Source organism: Notothenia coriiceps, unplaced genomic scaffold (genome assembly GCF_000735185.1).
Source record: "Notothenia coriiceps isolate Sejong01 unplaced genomic scaffold, NC01 NC01_scaffold00000339, whole genome shotgun sequence".
In the NCBI taxonomy this organism is placed as follows: Eukaryota; Metazoa; Chordata; class Actinopteri; order Perciformes; family Nototheniidae; genus Notothenia; species Notothenia coriiceps.
In genome coordinates, this window is record NW_011333040.1 from 10,149,883 (window position 1) to 10,168,338 (window position 18,456).

General features: G+C 41.3%; 1 protein-coding gene across 1 annotated transcript in view; it reads right to left on the minus strand.

The window, feature by feature from the left end:
* Positions 1 to 9,388: 9,388 nt before the first annotated feature.
* LOC104950747 (voltage-dependent T-type calcium channel subunit alpha-1H-like) overlaps positions 9,389 to 18,456 on the minus strand; it is a 17,059-nt gene continuing 7,991 nt past the window's right edge. The window contains exons 4-5 of the mRNA XM_010777310.1: positions 9,733 to 9,818; positions 9,389 to 9,595 (exon numbers count right to left, since the gene is read on the minus strand). Of these exons, the coding sequence (XP_010775612.1) occupies positions 9,404 to 9,595; positions 9,733 to 9,818 (278 nt within the window). The 3' untranslated portion in view covers positions 9,389 to 9,403. The remainder of the gene's footprint in view (positions 9,596 to 9,732; positions 9,819 to 18,456) is intronic.

The window sequence follows — 18,456 nt, forward strand, 5'->3', positions numbered from 1 at the left end:
AAGAAGATACTGTAGTGATCTCTACAATAAAACAGTTTAGTGCTGGACGTCCAAAGATATTAATATGAGGATGTGCAAAACAGACAAACTAATTAACCTTTATTAACACATTAAAGAATACTTTAGGTTAAGGTCTTCTTTCAAATAAGAAAAAAGCTTTGGGGGTATCTATCTACAGATAAATATTAAGCCTGACAAAGTACTTAACGTCTAATATATTGCTTTCCTGCAATGTTAACTATGTTGAAGCACTTATTTAAACTGATATTATACACATTAATTATACTCTTATGTATGTAGATAGAATAAGAAATGTGCAGAATTTGACAGTTTAATGGTGGAGATACACACATATTGATAGATGTCTTGTAATGCACTGTTGAGGAACCTGTGACCCAAGTTTTTCATTCATCGCATAACTACACCGTAGTTGTGTATATGATATGTCAATAAACCTAAGAAAATCTTGAAATCTTGAAAGGGATGTGCAAAATAGCAATTATATACAGTTTTTAATGAACTATTAGTAGAGAATAACGAGTAATTAATATACTTTATAGAGATCTGCAGATAAATGTTTATTCTTCTCAAGCACCAACTATCAAATATATCTCCTGATTGTTGGCACTTGACAATCACCTTTCCCTGAATTTTACTCAGGGGGGTATACTACGAAGCTGGTTCAACCTAACCTGGATGTGTTTGAGTTAGCCGGTTGGCCTAATCCAAAACATACGCGCTCTCGCTAAACGGTACTACGACGCGGGTTATCAAGTGGATCTCTCAAGCCAGCCGTGCCCTATCTAGTTAGGTGCGCGTTCACATGAAAGGAGTGGTATTTTAGGTTAAAATAATACTTCTGTATGTGACACTATGAGTGTTGCACGGCCAGATACGGCTCAGCTGACTCAGATAAGGAAATATATGATACATTATGATGTGATATGCCGCGGACTGTACTTAATGTTACTCTGATCCGGTTACTTATGTTGTGGCAGATATTTAAGTAAGCTTTCTTAACGCTAATTTTATAATAGTCAGATTGCTCTGAAGATGGGAGGTGATATTCTATTAATGTTCACGTTCACACAGTCGGTGATTTTTGCCGGCCGTCTTTCCTGCAACGGCAGCTTTTCTGTATTTCCTTTCTCCTGTAATATGACTTGACCGCTTTATGCTCACAGTGCAATGCAGTGTGAATTAAATAATAAACAAAGTTGTCATTGCAGGACTGGTGCTTGTGTGATTTAAGAACAATTTGAATACTAGCACAGGAGAAGGATAAAAAAAAAAAGGTTTTCTCCTCCTTACCGTACGCCACTGTAACTTTAGGCAGGCCTCTGCTTTAATAACTTCCTACGAGACTGGACACAAAAATAAGTCCATTATACCTTCATCAATTATCACTGGACTCCCATTGCAAAGCCCAGGTGAGAGAATAATCCCATTAGTAAAACAAAGAGGGGATCTTATGCTTCTACATCTCATTAAATATGATCAAACGTCCTTGGCTCTCAACACTATGTGTGCATTAAAATAATTCCCTTGTGGTAGTATATTCTAAATGTAATGGATCGTTCTCCCAGGAGGAGTAAAATTCACTCTGATGTTAAAACATCAAGCCTCAACACCAGGGGGGTATACTACGAAGCAGGATTTTCGCTTAGCCGGCTAAATTCAGGGAAAACTCGGGGTTTCCGGTCCTACGAAGCTGGTTCTCTTTTTAGTGGGCTAGATCTCCATGGTAACTTATGCTGTGCGGCTAACCTGGTCGGGACCAGGTTAGGTTGCAGGCTAAGAGATCAACTCAGTGAAAGCACTGCCTGCTGACCAATCAGAGCTCAGTGTGCGGAGTTTAAAATAGGCTTGAAGTGCGGCAAAGCTCAAATCTGTTCAAAGATGTTAAGAAATATAAATCATGTTCATTATCATCTTGGTTATTAGGGTGTGTCTTTTGGCTGTTAAATGTGTCTATGATGTAACTGTTACCTTTCTAAATGTGTGCGTGTGTGCATGAATGCACAGTATTTCTCTTGCCTTTTTTCCTAGATGGCTGCAATAAATGTGTCACTCTGAGCCAAGGTATGGCTCTGAGGGAAATCTCAAATCGTCTGTTACAGAGAGAGACAGAGAGGTCACTGAATTCCCACCTTTTCTTCCTGTCTTTTCTGTCTGTCCCCCACTTACCTTCAACCATCTGCCCCACGGCCCAGCACACTTAACCAAACTAAAAGCCTTTAGGAGTAGTAGTGGGCCTCCAGTAGTAAGGGTCAGGCTGAGGCCTGTAGTCCTGCACTATCAACAGTCATCTAGATTCAAGCTCAAATGGTAACGCTCAGCTGAGGCATGTACTCAGATTCTCATCTATGACATCCCCGTTTTGTTAAGAGTACTCTACCGATCATCAGTGCCCTCCCAACACATTTTCAGACTCACAATGGACAGTTCAAACAGAACCAGAGATATTTTTTTGTTACACCCATTTTTTTCCCCCCAGAGCCTACATTTCTACAAAGCAATTTGACCAACAGCAACCAGGTCACATATTTAAGTGTGTTATGCTTTTAATGGCATATTAGCTGCTAGCGTGGAGCCACAAAAATATTTTACAAGTTTTAATACATGTTTTTCACATGTAGTAGTGCTCTGGTATCAAATTGTTTTCAGTTAGAACGGTTTCTGTGAAACGAAAGATGTCTGTTTTGCAACTATAACTTTTTTTGTGATTAAAAACAGCATTTTGGGAGGGATTACATTATAGGGAGTGGTAGTAAACCACAACTGTTGCCAACCACAATGTTGGAAATGGTTTACACTCGGAATTACATTTTAGACAAAGGTATCCAGCAACAAAATAAAATGGATTAATGATTAGTTAGGGGCTGCAACTAATGTGTGCCACTCTATCCTAACACATTTGAAAGTAATTCATAAATTATCAAATGAAAATACTTTTTTCTAAGATTACCGTAATTAAATGATAAATAATCCAACTGCTGCGGTGCTAATACTTGAAGGTGGTCTTACTCCTATTTGCTTACTCATTCAGCCTTTGTTGAATGAAATGTCATTGCTGTCTTTTGATAAAAGTCTAACTTTTGTCTTTGTGAATTTGGCGTGAATAAATCAATACTTGTAACACAACGCATAACAGATAGCATTCATTTGACATTTCACGAATTTCCAACCAATGAGAGGCAGTTCAGTAAACACCAATTATTGGCTTTCTTTGATTACAATCACCCGCTGTTTGATTACAGATTCCTTTTTGTTTGCCATCTAACATTTGTGTACCGAGGTAATCAAACATAATAACACAAAAGTTTAGAAATGTCTTGGATAGGTCTTATAATTTGTATGTGATTTTTTTTATTTGCTTTGTCAGGAAAGGAGGGAATTGGCAAGGAAATTATCACTCTCAGGTGTCCCGTCAAAGGGCACCAGTTCTCCTGGATCCCAGTCTGTTAGCGGGATATTGGGCCATGTGGGTCATGACATATGCACCCTTCTGGAACACACGGAAATAGAAACACGTATGTCAAACATGCCTCCTGCTAAATTGTAGCTTGTCTGGCTCAGGCCCAGTCCTGTCAGCCCATATACTACTCAAATATATTCCCTTCATTGCCCACCGTTTTGATTTGGTTCCATCTGTTCTCACTCAGTGTGGGGCTCGAGATAATACTGGACACCAAAGGTTGGAGATGCACACAGGCTGGCGACCTTTGTGAAATGCTGAATGTGTCTCTCCAAATATCAATATCTAAAATGCAGGGAGTTTTACGATAGAAGCTGGTTACATAACGGAGCATTTTCATTGTAATAATATCCATCATATTTTTCATTTCTGTTACTAAGTATTCTTCTTTCCATCAGCTTGACTACTGCTATGCATGCCTACCGTTTCAAAGATTTGGGATGATCAAATAGCTCTTTTTAAAGTGTACCTATCATGCAAAATGCACTTTTGTATGTCTTTTCATACATGAATATGTGTCCCCGGTGTTCTAGGGAACTCACCAAGTGTCAGAAAATACAACCCTCTCTCTTTTCCTCCATACCAAAATCTGGGGCTACAACGAGCGGATACAGATTCCATCCGAGCTGACGTCGGCCCAGAATAGTGTTGTTCACACGAGACATATCCGTTCACACGAGACCGCTCGAAAGCGCTGGAGACGCTGTAGTACATATGCCAGGCCTGTAAGTGGAGCTGTAGTCCTGCCACAAAAGCAGCGGAGAAAATTCCCGCGCATGGTTGCTCTTCTGTTTATTCTCCGCTGTGGCTCTTTTTCTCCCTCCCCGAGGCAAGCGTTTACTCCTGCTGCTGCAATTCTCTCCGGTAGTCCAACAGCAGATGAAAAACACCCACCTCGCCGCCTCTTTCAAAGAACAAGGGGACCGTACAGCAGAGTTTCAGTTAGATTTTTTTCCGCCGGTCAACATGTCCGTTAAAGTTCAAGTCTTCCGGACAAAATTAGAAAAGTGCCGGTCAAAGGTCATCTTTGTTATTTATTGAGCTTTAAAACAAATGAATAACGACTCTATGTAGACCCTCCAGAAAAACGCGATTCTGCGATCGCAGAATTTACCGCATAATCAGCAAAATGGCGCAGATTTTTAAAAAGCCGCATATTTATCAAAAGGCCGCATAATCCCCGCATTTTTCCACACAAAGTTGAGAAGAAAAAAAAATTAACTCGTCTTGACGTGACGTCATCAGCTCGCGCATCACAGAATGTAAACAACACTGTATAGAGCTCATTTACCAACGAACATTTACACTAAAGACCGGTCAAAAAGTGGGGGGAAACTATTCTGCTCCCCGTGCAACTGTGTGTTGCAGCATAAGAGAAAATCGACGGTGGCGACCCACTTTGATTCATTCAAACATTCGAAAATGCTTTCTGCTGCTGCGGACAAGAAAGCCANTTTAAAAAAACGGCTCTTTTGAACGACTCTTTTGAACGGCTCTTTGAAAGGAACGGAGCCATAAGATCCGGCTCCCTTCAAAGAGCCATAAATCCCATCACTACAGTGTTGTTTACATTCTGTGATGCGCGAGCTGATGACGTCACGTCAAGACGAGTTAACTTTTTTTTCCCTCAACTTTGTGTGGATAAATGCGGGGATTATGCGGCCTTTTGATAAATATGCGGCCTTTTAAAAAATCTGCGCCATTTTGCTGATTATGCGGTAAATTCTGCGATCGTAGGATCGCGTTTTTCTGAATGGTCTAATTAATGCTGAAAGGTACATAAACGTTTTCAGGGACGTCCCTGCTTATTTCAGCAAGACAATGCCAAGAGAAAGAGTGGGGTTACCAGACCGGCCTGCCTGCACTCCAGACCTGTCTCCATTGAAAGTGTTGTTGGAGGGAAGGTGATGTAACACAGTGGTAAACATGACCCTGACCCAGCTTTTCTGGAATGTGTTGCAGGCATCACATTCAAAATAATTGAATATTTGCAAAAAAACATAAAGTTTATCAGATGGAACATTACAATTTTTGTCTTTGTAGAGTATTCAATTGAATATGGGTCGAAAAGGATTCGCATTTATTGTATTTTGTTTTAATTTACGTTGTACACCACGGGGGGTTTGTAATTCCTGCGTGCTTAATGATTACTATTTTAATATTAAATAACAATTCGCAGCAAGTAAGCATTAAGGTAATATTTTAACCTTGTTATAATAAAAAATAACTCAAAACACTTATATAGAGCAAATCAATTTAGCTGGACACAGTTTATTCAGTGACATACCCTCGTGTTTTTTTTTGTATTCATTTTAAATTGTCAATGCCTCACACCAATACAAGTGTCTTAGACGCTTCCTCTCTCGTACCAGCATCACACACATGCCCACATTGTTCTTACCATCCTCTGTTCCATGCCCTGTCCTGGCCTCTGGTTGGCCTCGTGGCTGTCGGGGGGCGGGGACACGCTCCGGCCCTCAGGGTCCACCCAGCTGTACACATGGTCGGTGATGTAGCCCCCAGGGATCCGACCCATGGAACACACTGTAATGGCCAGTTTCTTGCATCCCTTGAGCACCTGCATCACAGAAAGAGGGTAAGGTTGTGAAAGTGCTACATACAGCAGACCTAGTGACACTTTCACGGCAATCCTTTGGGAAAATGGTTTTTGATCGCTGCAGCACGAGTACATGTGTACCACAAAGATCGTTTGTTATTGAATAGGAATGGACTTTACATTCACAATGCAATACAATACAATGCATATAATGTATTATTCTGTTCCTGATATCAAGTCTACCAAGTCATTATTGAAACAACAAAAAACGGTATAGTATCAACACAGTTACGCGGGTCAGCCAAGTCATTCCCAGGAGTTAAAACACCACAGCAGCTTTAGTATTAGTATTAGGGTAGGGGAGAGTGGGGTGAGATGAGACAGTGACTAAGTTGACCCACGCCCTTTATCCAGGGAACCGTGCAAACTTGCTGTCATGTGACCATACATTTAGAAAGCACCCATCATTACTATGTTGCTGTGATTGTCAGAAGCACATGGTAAATCAGTAAATATGTTTTTTTCCCAATGAACCATGTTTTGCTCGTCAAAGTACATTTTCAACATGTCAGGTATAATGTTATGTCAGAGTTTCCAGCTCTGAAAATATGTATCATAAATGTTGGTTACATTACATGTCATTTGTTAGACGCTTTTATCCCAAGCGATTCAGTACTGTGAGCAATCCCCACAGGAACAATTTGGGGTGAACTGTCTTACCCAGGGACACAACGACATGCTCACTGCAGTGGGACTCAAACTTGCTACCCCCTGATTCGAAGTCCAGCACTCTATCCACTGAGCCACAGCCGCCTGGTTATTTACCAAGGTGTAAAACAGTCTGAATCATTTAGCTAAAGATTAGCATGAAGGACTTAACTAGATTGTTTCTTAAATGTACCCCTTGACTAGATTGACTTACCCCTCAGAAGATATCCTGAAGTAAAGGTTGTTGTTGTCATTTGACTTCTATCAAATGTTTCCTTGCCTGGAAGAAAAAACATAAGTAGAAATGGGCTCATCTTACCCCACTCTCCCCTAAAGGTATACATTAAAATAATAAAAAATAATGAAATTGGCTGGATGGAATTGTTAAAGCTAAAGCAATGTTACAGTTAATGTTAAAGACAGCCAGCATCTTTGTGAACATTCTATTGAATCTAATATCTAAAATGATCACCCTGTTCTGCTGAAATAATGCCCAGTTGCCATGATTGGGAATCACAACTGGAGTTTGGGGACTAGCATGATTGTACAAGTATGCATTCAAAAGACTAAAACTAATGAAAATGATGTTCCTGATTTATGAGTTCTTAGACATTAGGGTGATATGCCTCACTGCAACTGTCCGCCATGGGGTTTCATTGTACCCCAAACCAAAAACATATCTTGATTACTCACATAATCCTTGCCTTATATAAAAGGTGTCTGGAATCTGCAGCGGTCATTTAGTGTTCTTTTTAATTTATTATTTCTCTCTACTGACTTTTTCTCTCAGACAGATAGCCCTGAAACTCCTCAGACAGAGAAAATGTAGGAGAAAAAAATTATTGTCTGTATTTAGTAAAGACTTAGAGGGTTTTCCAGTCATTTCAGTCAGGGCTGCCATTGCTCGCCCGACTTCCAGCAGCCACCAGCAGCTGTGCAGTAAACAGCTCTGGTAAACCCACTGTGCCATCCATCAACCCTGACTACTTAGTATACAGAGCCGAGTCTGAGTTCGCATTGGCACATGTAATAACACAAGTCACAAACATTTTGCCTCAGGACATAACCTTGCTGAACCTTATTTTGAACGCTTAACTGAATTTTTCAAGCCAGAGATGTTAAATATAATTTAAAAAAAACATTTGATCATTGGGCAACCATTACACAAAAGCCAGACTGTTGCTGGTAAATGTCACTATCTGTTTGACAAATGAATCCTGTTTAATGTATGTCACCTGCAACATGATGCCAGGGATGAAGATGAAAAAGAAACAACAGAAACACAAAGAGCTCAACATTGGATACATGTTTCTGTCAGAAGAGAATTACTTTTATAAGCATTAATTGTAGCATTTCAGTTTCCCTAGAAGATTTGCAAATGGTAATTAAAGCATGATTACATTAAGACTGAGGATAGGGAAAGATGCTGGTCTAAAGTCTGTGCTGACTTGAAGCTCAAAACAAGACTTTTCTAGATCACTTTGTTCTCTGTCATTATTGTTGCTTCTCATTTGGTCCTCAAGAAAGCTCTCCCTTCTAATAAAGGACTCCAGTTTGACCCCAATCTTGAAGCACAACTGCCCTGCTGAAGTGTCTTTGAGTAAAACACTGAAGGCTGTTGCTCTGTTGTTCAGTGTGACCCTTAGCCTCGGTGTGGGTGATTTTCCTCAGGGATAAAAAATAACTACAATATTTATGGATCTCTTCATTTGTCCTTTCCACAGCAACTTATATAGCAACAGAGGCAGATTATTCATGTTTAAAACCTGTCCTCTTCTTCCTCGCCTCCCTTGAAACTGTGGTGCCGTGGGGAGAATGGAAGTCGGTCCCTGCGGTGTTAATGAGTGTTCAGTTTGTGTGTCAGCAGTGCAACTGCAATGTGTCGGCAGTGCCATGGCCATAATTCAGTCTAACTGAGCTTCTTTATCACTGCCATCTCAAGGGTATCCAAAAATAGACAAAAGGTACAGATGAGCATGGCCTAAGTCACAGACACATCCAAGGACTATATGTGGTGAGTGAATGGGAGCATTCTGCCAGCTGAGATATCGGGCACACACACTGGCTCGTGTCTCAACTCGGTTTTTACATTCTGTAATCCAGAGAAAGTCAATAATATCTTTAAAAGCTACAACTCCCATTATATCAGCTGGGCACCATGATGCAAAACGACACCATAACTGTTGTTTCTTTTTTGATGTGCAAGGTGTTGTGATTAAGGTTTACAAAAATATACCCTTTCTACCGATTTGATCAAATATGAAAGTCAGACAAATTAGTATTGATGCTGCGAGGAGACGTATGGTGTGAATAGAGATTAAAAATGTTGTTTAATTGTTGATATATTTATGATCCACATCGTGCATGCAATTTGGCTGTGGGAGTTCTTCCAGTTTGTCCGGAAGTCTTCTAATCAGGGCTCTTTAAATAAAGAACTATGGCAGATGTGTTATATTTAATGCAGCCGAACCGTTTATTACAATGCATTTATTTGAGAACTTTCAAAGAGAAAAGTTAGCCCACACAAATTAAAGTATGATTCTTTGTTTTTCTTATCATATGAGCAACAATTCCTGATGTGGACCGCCACTAAAACTTCCAATCGAAGAGCTTGTTGACTAATCACAAGTTTTATCAAGTAAAGAGGACTGGCGTTGTGTTCACAACGATAGCTGAGGATTATGGTTAGTGTAGTTTCTTCGGCTATCCAAAAAGGTGGCTCTTCGCTGCAAGATCTGGTCGATGTCCTCCTCGCAGAAGCAATTGCCTTCATCGTTCTCGTCCATGATGGCGGCGTAGGCTCCTTTCCTCAGCAGGTCCTCGATCTCCTTCTTGGAGAACTGCTGGACCGGCTAAAGGCGACGCAGAGAGACATTTACACAAGTGGGTTTAGAAAACTCTTTTCGAAAATAAACTAAGCGTACTGCAACAGCGACTGACCCAAAAATGACTTGGCATCTAGAAATATGACAGATTTTCTTTTTCTCACCCCGTTGTTGTTGCCTTCTTTGTTCCCAGTCATGCTCTGCAGGACGGCACGGTCCAGCCCGAGCTTCAGATTAGCTATTACTATAACTATTTATATAGCACTTACACAATTGCAAAGTGATTCTCACAACAAAAATAAAGAACAAAAAAATACCAACAATAAAAAAACAAATGATTATAGGAATGTTAAGAGACAAAGAAATGATAAACATTCGAAGAGGCCGACTACAAAAGGTAGACTCGATGGTTCTTGATGACATCAACGAGCAGTCCCAAAACATGCTGTTGTATAAAATGAAATAGGTCCAGATTTCTTCTATTTAGTGTTGGATGATTTGTTGTATTGATTGCTGATGGATGTTAAGATATGTTTTACAATTATAACAAAAAGATTATTGTAATTGGAATCAAAACGTTTACAAATCGCAGTTTTAATAAAAGGACTAGCAATATAGGGTTTATTCAACAGCGGTAAAGCATTAAGTTGCTAAATTAACGTACACTGAACTGTAAAACTTACCACTATTTAGGAAAGGACCTGATCAGAAGGATTGACTAGTAAGACAGCAAAGAGGCGGAGGAGGTCTCTGTCATGTACCATTGGTAGATGTTACACCTGTTCGTGGGGAAGTATGAGCGGGTTTCTGACGGTGTGAAGTCTAGAGGATGATGCGTGTCAGGGTTGCGGGACCTGTGTCGCCCTCTTTGTTGTACGAAGTCTCGAGGCTTTTCATGACCAAAATTTCTTTTGGTCGTCTTCTTTTATCAGGAGTTTCACACACGCACGCCGGGCAGCCTGCTCCGGGTCTGTCCACCTGCGTCTTTTACCGGCTATACGGTTGTTCTGCTTAGATGGGACTGGGAGGGAGGAAAGTGGTTACGCTAACCGTGATAAACCCTGGACGAATTCACTTCGCGTCGCCTTGCCTCTTCAATGATTGTATACCTCGGGACAATAGGGACGTCCTCATCGTCTGACAGCTTAGACGTCCACGAATGCGTATCTGTGTATGGAGTACATTAAGTACCGAGCTCGTTCCTAAACAAACGTTCCTCTTCCCCGTCTAATTCGTATAGTCTAGCTGTTGCCCACGGGTTCGGACCCCACGGGTTTGACACGAGTTTTTCCCGGTACTCAAGTGATTTGCTTCCCTTTAGGTCTCGCCGAACGTGGGACGTTCCTTAGGTCACCCTCAAAAGTTAGGGTGGCGCCGGAGTGTAATAACCACCTCAGACCATTTCTGAGTATCTCTAGACAGGCAGTCCAGACTTGGAGGTGAGAGGTAGTCGGTTTGGGAGCTGCTACTTACCGGATGTTTGGTAGAAGGACGTCTCCATCTCAGGTAGGAGTTATTGGCGGGAGAGGTGGCACAGGAGGCTAGGTGTGCTGACCTGGTGATGAGGTAGTGTAGGAGGACGATTTTTTGAGTTGGATATAATGGAGGCCCTTGAAAGGTCTCTAGACTGGAGATACGGTCCGCGGCGACCTTCGTGTTCTGTACCGCCCTAGACAAGGCCCGTATCTACCTGTTTCCTTTGGAAGCCGACGAGGTTCTCTCTGTCTGTACCTTGGTGTCACTCTTTGTGTCAATCGCAACTCTACGCAGGACCATCACTGGGTTGGAGGGCGAGGTGCCCCAGCACCGGTAATCCGTCTAATGACCTTGGTTAGGACTGACTACGGTTCTCCGACTGGGGCATGTCACTGCGAGGTCTTGCTTTTGGAGGTAATATCTGATCAGGGTATCGTTCGACATCTGCCTTCTTTTACTCAGAAGGATTTGTAGTGATTCCCTACATTACATATATGGGAATAAAAAGATTTAATAATAAAAACAGCAATGCCGAGGGAAAACCGATTAACTCATAACTAGACTTCTTGTTGATCCCGGCCACTTATCCTCGGCGTAAATTCAAATAAAACAAACTAAATAAGCTTGGAAAATTTCGTAAAAAACAAGTCATTCTCCAACGAAACGAGCCATTCCCCGCCCGATTCCGAAATTAACCTCCCGCCACACACTGGGCTCTCGTCGTCCGTCGTCGTATGGCAGTAGGCTGTGCAGTCCTGCGTTGGGAATACGAATCAGTTTATGTATTAATCCTGACAACAATTCGAAATTACAATTTATAAAAAAGCTAAAACCAAATGCAAGATGACCTTTATTTTGAACCTTTTCGTTGGCTTTGCAGGTCAATCAATGACGGCTCGGCTGTGACGAGGTCCGGGTTCGAGATGTACACCGGTTTCTTGTTTTGAAAACTCCACTTTCAAATGTTTGTTTGGAAAACCCGTAAAACGGCGATGTCAAACAGACAAACGTGGGTAGGGATTATAAGGTATAGAACTGTAGCACGTGATTGATAAATACATCTCTATTGAATGTCATTAGAAGAACTAAAAATATAGATTAAGATGTAACTGGAAGATGCAAGGGGATACTTTCATCACTGAGAATTATTCAAAAGTAGTTTATTGTAATAAGTTGGTTTTATTGTAGGTTAAGTGTTTATAAGTTATTGCACGACATTGGTTGATCCGCCACGGGGTTTCCATGTGTCGTATTGATTATTATGTGTGAACACATGTACTAATCATCCTGTGAATAGGCTACATATTGTAGAATTCTACACATCAAACATAAGTCAAAAGTAGATTAACATGGCTCATAACGATATGATAAGAGTACAAAATGAAGATGGTGTAACTATTAGCTAACTATTTTGTACGTGTCTGTCTTTCGTATAGGCAGTAAATTACCATTCGATAACGTGTAACACCTAAAAGTATTGACACAGAGGGTGTGTTTGGGTTTTGGGGACTGGTAAGAAAGTTGGTCATAAATGAAGAATTAAGGTTTTTTTAGTCTTATAGAAATTTTTTGAGTTCAGAAAAGATAGTCGCACGTGGCAATACCCACTTTATATTGGATAGGTGGTAACCTAGTTTTATTTTCAGTCGGCTTTATTCCAACTATGGCGTTCCTCGCATAAACACTTTTCTTTCTTCTACATAGCAAATTAACGACTAATAATAACTCGCTGCAGTGGCCAAAGGTCAAAGACACCGACAAGAAGGACAAACAGGTCTTCGGAAGGAGTTAGTCCCGGTATTTATTTCTTGTGCCGTCTAAGACATTATAATTCGTGCTGTGGCACTAATGTTTCGGCAATACATCTGAAAGGTTTCTCTCTTTTCGTTGCTCGTGTGTAGCCTTCTTTCATATAATAAAAAAAATTTACAAAATCTAAGTATTAGCGAATTGTGCGTTAGGGTTGTACATAACCTCCGATTTGTTGGTTACTGGCTGGAGATCGACTCCTAAAACCGTTAGTCCAAGTCACCCAACCACCAACACATAGCGCTACTACGAGCTTTCAGGGAATAACCGGATACAGAAGGTCCCTGAAATAACTTTAGTCAGGACTCTTTACTTGATTTTAGGTCTTCTAACATCTATTGCTTACTTCTCTTTTTGTTCCTTTACCACCATAACACTCATTTATTGTCAAACATAGTCTTTTGATTATTGTTTAATCTTTCTTTTTTATATATTTTTTTTAGGTCGTAAAGTAATAAGACTCCGAGGCTCGGGGGTCAATAAATGTAGTGTCTGTCGTTTTTTTCAGTCTGTACTATGTAATTTTATTTTTGTTATTTAACACCGGAACTATACTCATCTTGGCCATTCTTGTTCAAAAAATATGGCGTGCGCGGCCAGATGGTTCTGGGCTGCCTGTTTTGCACCGGCATAACTCATACGGTGCGTTTTGAGCGTAGTCTAGAGCTGTACCCTTACAATCGCATAGTGTACGTGCGTTTTAGGCTGAAGACGCATAGATTTACGTGCGTAAAGGTTACACTTTCGTACAGTAAAGTGCGTCTGCTTCCTCGCCAACCAAAGGTGAACCGACCAAGCTTGGACATCGTCCTCAGTCTTATGTTTTCATGTTACTCGACAGTACACCCATATATAATTCGACGGGTAATACCTATTTTCGCTAAAAGTGGGTAAATCATTAATGTAAAAATTTACACATGGTGTGGTTAAACAAAGGATAACGGCACATTTGGAGGTCCCGACATGTGTCAATTATGACGTTGAAGATTAAAACCCTTGTTGCTTTTTGCAAATTTTGATGTTAAGGCGTCCTCGTCTGCACGGTATCTTCTTGTGCACACGCTGTGTTATCGGTCGTACCACATAAGACCCCCCCGCAAGCTCAGGTCAAAACCTTATCAGACGGCACCCCAAAGCCAGGTGAAAGTTTCTGGAACTGCGGCCAGCATTGGAACGCGTGACGGTGAGGGTTGCAGTTTAGGGTCTCGAACTTCTAATTGTCCCAACAGTTGCCCTGACATCAGGTGTTGCTATTGCCGCCTATACCCATATCAAGGAGCGGTAGGATTTGAGTGCTAAGAAGAGAGTCCTATAGAATTACGTAATTGTGGTATAGGGGGTTGCACGTATACGCCGATTTGTAGGGCTCGAAGTTCGACTCCTAGAACCCATTTAGTCAAATGGCAGAATCAGACAAAGGCCACTGAATCAAATGCCGATTTTTTCTACCGATTTTAGGGGTTCTAATTCTAATCTGCTTATTATTTTTGTTCCTTATTACAACAATACAACTCATTTATTGTCACACAAATAAATCTTTTCTTATTGTTTAATCTTCTTTTTATCAAAAATCTTTTATGTCTATAAGTAATAAGACTTCGAACTCGTGGATAAAGAAACGGAGGTGGCTCTGCTGTTTAGTTAACACCGAACCATAACTCATTTCTTGGTACAAAAATGGACTGGGTGTCGAAGGCCAGCTGGTTCTGGGCTGTTTTGCACCCGCATAGTATCGTGCGTTTTGAGCCGTAGTCTAGAGTTACCTTTACCAATCGGGCGGATTGTATACGTGCGGTTGTTAGGTCTGAATACGCATAGATACGTGCGTAAAGGTTACACATTTCGCACAGTAAACATGCTTCTGGACTTCTCTCGACCCAACGTCTTTGGTGTTGGGAGAAGAAAGGAGGGTTGGTTTAGAGATTTTTGCCCGACGTTACCTAGACTATGTCTGACTATGTCTAACTTTAACAGGAGACTGAGTCTTTTGTCCCTCGAGGCGGATATCGACGTTGAGAGGTGGATAGTCCCCTTCTCTCCAACGGCACCGTACCATTGTCGTACTATTCTTCGTACCGGACTGCAGGACGGAGCGGGGGAGCGAAACGTCCCCCGGCCCAGTCGACGTCGGAAGAATGTGTCTTAGGTCGGGACGTTTTTGTCCGACCTTTTCTCGTTTATCTCCTTTACTCCGTCCACCGATTTTACGGACTAGATAGACGAAACTTTTTTTTTGAAGTGTCTGTACAAATACATACCGGATGTTATATAAAAGTTTATATCGTACTATCCAGGTGAAATTCTTAGTTTTTTTCAAAGCGCCGGGTGTAAGTTGGTATTTTTATGCCTTCCAGATTTATTTCAAGACTAAAACGTTAAGTCTTGTACAGCTGTACAACAATTAGGTCATCCTTGTCTGGCGACGTTCTGAATTACTGGCACGAGTTTGCCTCCTTTTCTTCTTTCCTTTTCTCGTAATTTTTTTTTATTTAAGAATTATTACTTTTACACAGGGTGTTTAGTATTACAAAATGTTTTAATAAGACGCCGTTTATCACTTAAATGTAAATGTCGGGAAATTATAAAAAACCCGAAAATCTACTTGGGCGTGTGTGCAATGGGTATTTATGTTGTACGAGCCGATCTTATGTATAAAAATTTTCAGTTGTTCTCATTGAGAATTCACTTGCCAAGACGTTCTTCATCTAAGATTTTTATGGTTAAATAAAACCTCTTTTGAACGATGTTCTTTAGATTCCAGTAGGTGTGGCTACTTTACCTTTATTATCCGAGATTGCTTGGGGGGAGAAAACATCAAAACCAACAGTTGGATAAAACAACACTTACAACTTCACTAGGATGACTGACATGAAATAAAGAAGACGAAAAACAGACAAAAACGACCTACCCCTTTTTGACAGGTCAGGGTATAAATAACGATACAGGTATAAACACAGAAATCGGAGATGTTTTATTATTATTATTATGGTTTTTATTATTATTATTTTTTGAAAAATTATGTTATAAACCGCCGGGTGAACGTTACGGAGCGCCTGCGATCCTGGGCGCCGGTGTCAATACCTTTACGGTAGTCGGTTTCAATTCATTTATTTATGTATGTATTATTTATTGTATATGATATATATATATATATATCGGATTTATCGATACTCGGGGTATGTAAGCTTTAGTTCTTTACTCGTATTTACAATAGGCGGTACATGTAAATTTATGTGTAAAAAATAAAGTGCTCTGACTGAAAATAAAGGTATTACTGTGTAAATAAATAAAGTGCTCCTCTGAACATGAAGTATACTGTGGTCAATAAATTAAAGTCCCGCGCTGAACGTAAAGTATACTGTGTAATAAATAAAGCTCACCTGAACATAAAGTATTACGGTGTAAGGTAAGAATTACCGTTTACTTTGCCCGCACCCAATCGAGTGTCTAGGGTCTGTTCGTTGGTCGTGGGTGTGTGTGTACTGAGTTGTATCGAAAACAAGTGTGAGGTCATGAGATTCACCCAGACGTTTGACGGTATTTTGGTTTGGCGGGAGTTCTTGGTAAAAACACGAAACGATCACGAATTGCCAAGAAGGACAAAGTCGGCGTCACTCCGGCGGAGATGTGGTAGGCTTTTGCCAAGAATCGACTGGGTGAACCGACGGTCCGTGTGGTTCTTGGTTGCGAGGCGAGCCTTCCCCATCTCAATTGGACTCGGTTATTATTGTCAATACCGCTGCAGCCTGTTTTACGTTGCGAACATTGTTCGTCATGGCGACTCGTTTCACTCTGTTAGCGAAGAATATGTGCCGAGGATGTGTGCCGCCGCGCAACAGCGGAACGCGGCGTCCCCCCAGACCCCCGACTTGAGCGTGTTGTTGGTAGTGGTACTTAGGGCGGTCTGTGTGCCGTGTCGTGGCCAAACTAACCGATCTCGAACATGACCGTATACTAGCTAACGACTGCGGAGGCAGCTCGCCGTTTTCTCTTGTAACGAGTGAAGCGTCGCTCGTGGCACTTCTTCGGATGCGAACGGAGGGTGTTCGTCAAGCCGCTTAACACTGAGTTGGGGTAAGTTGTCACTCTACCGTCTTTCGCAACTTCGCCGGTTGCGTGCGGCGGCACACATCGTTACAAGTTGAAAACAGCGGACCTTCCTCCGCAGTCGGTTAGCTCGCCTCGCAGTCGGTTAGCTGTAGTTATACGGGTCATGTTCGAGGATGGTAGTTGGCGCACGAACACACAGACCCCCGCCCTCTAAGTACATAACCAACACCAACTCAACGTCGGGGGGGGCGTCCGTCGCTGTTGCGTGCGCGGCACACATCCGGGGCAATTCGTAGGTACCACTTCTTAGTCAACTCTCCCGCAACTTCTCGGCAAAGACACTAGGGGGTTACGCGAGAAGACTCTCCTTGACGCGACGTCGAGAGAGATCAGAGGTGACCCCTTTGTCGATTTTCGGAAGACCTCATTGCCGATGTGTTATGTGGTCAGACTCTCATTTTATAAGAGCTTCCAAGCAAAACGAGAATGTTGCATTTCAATTACAATTGTATTCGGATGGTCAAACGGATTTCCTCCGGATAACACATGCTCGTTCGGACAGAATCGATTTTGTCAATCGTGCATTTGCAAAAGACAGTCAAAACACAACGGGGACTTTTTGCCTACAGTCAATAACTTCCGTAGGCAAGTTAATTGAATAAGAATGTTCACTCTCTCAATTAACAAAAATTTTAGCGTTGCTTAGTTGGGCATTCTCCAAACACAACCTGTACTTCAATCGATGTGATCGATTGAGGTGTTTCTAATCGTTACTTTTGGTACGTTTGTGTCTAATTCTGTGTTGTAGAGGTTTACTCCTTTTTGATTGTTTTGTCTCCTCTCCCTCTTGGTTTTTCAAAAATTATATGTGTTGTTTTTTTTTTTTGTTGTGTGGTAACAACTTCCTCTACGTTTTTGGTATGACATGACGGAACCCAGGTGTATATGGAACTTATTACATGAAACGACGATTTTTACTTTTCTAGTAATAGTCTCACTCCTGTAGTGATTTCCACACTCAGCAGTCTCCCCTAAACCTAGCGAGAGAACGTACAGCATGTGTGACGCGACCTAATGAATAGAACATTTACATTCAGAGAGTCGAGACAGTGCAGTCCTCCGAACGAAACTTGGGGATACTGACCACCGTCGCTGAAACTTCCCTCTATGAAGGACCGGATAAGGACTGTAGGTCCTTTTTCCACTTAGATTTATGTAAACTTACGGTTTTTTCTTCAATTAACAAAATTGAAAATTTATACTAAAAAAACCCGGTAAAGACAAATACCTGGTCTCCGTCATCTATAGATGACCTTTGTCACCTCTCCCTTCCTCTACTTTACGTCGTTTTTCCGTCTCGGTCCACCAAAGCAGACGAGGCACACCTTGCACAAGATAGTCATTTGTGAAAACCATGGGGTCATAATACCATACTTCAAACTTACATCGAAAACTTACTTAAAGGGTTGTCACGTAACATTTTGACTTTCTCATTTCGACGTACTAAACCAGAAATTATTCTCCTACAAACAGAGGACAGAGAGAATAAAGGA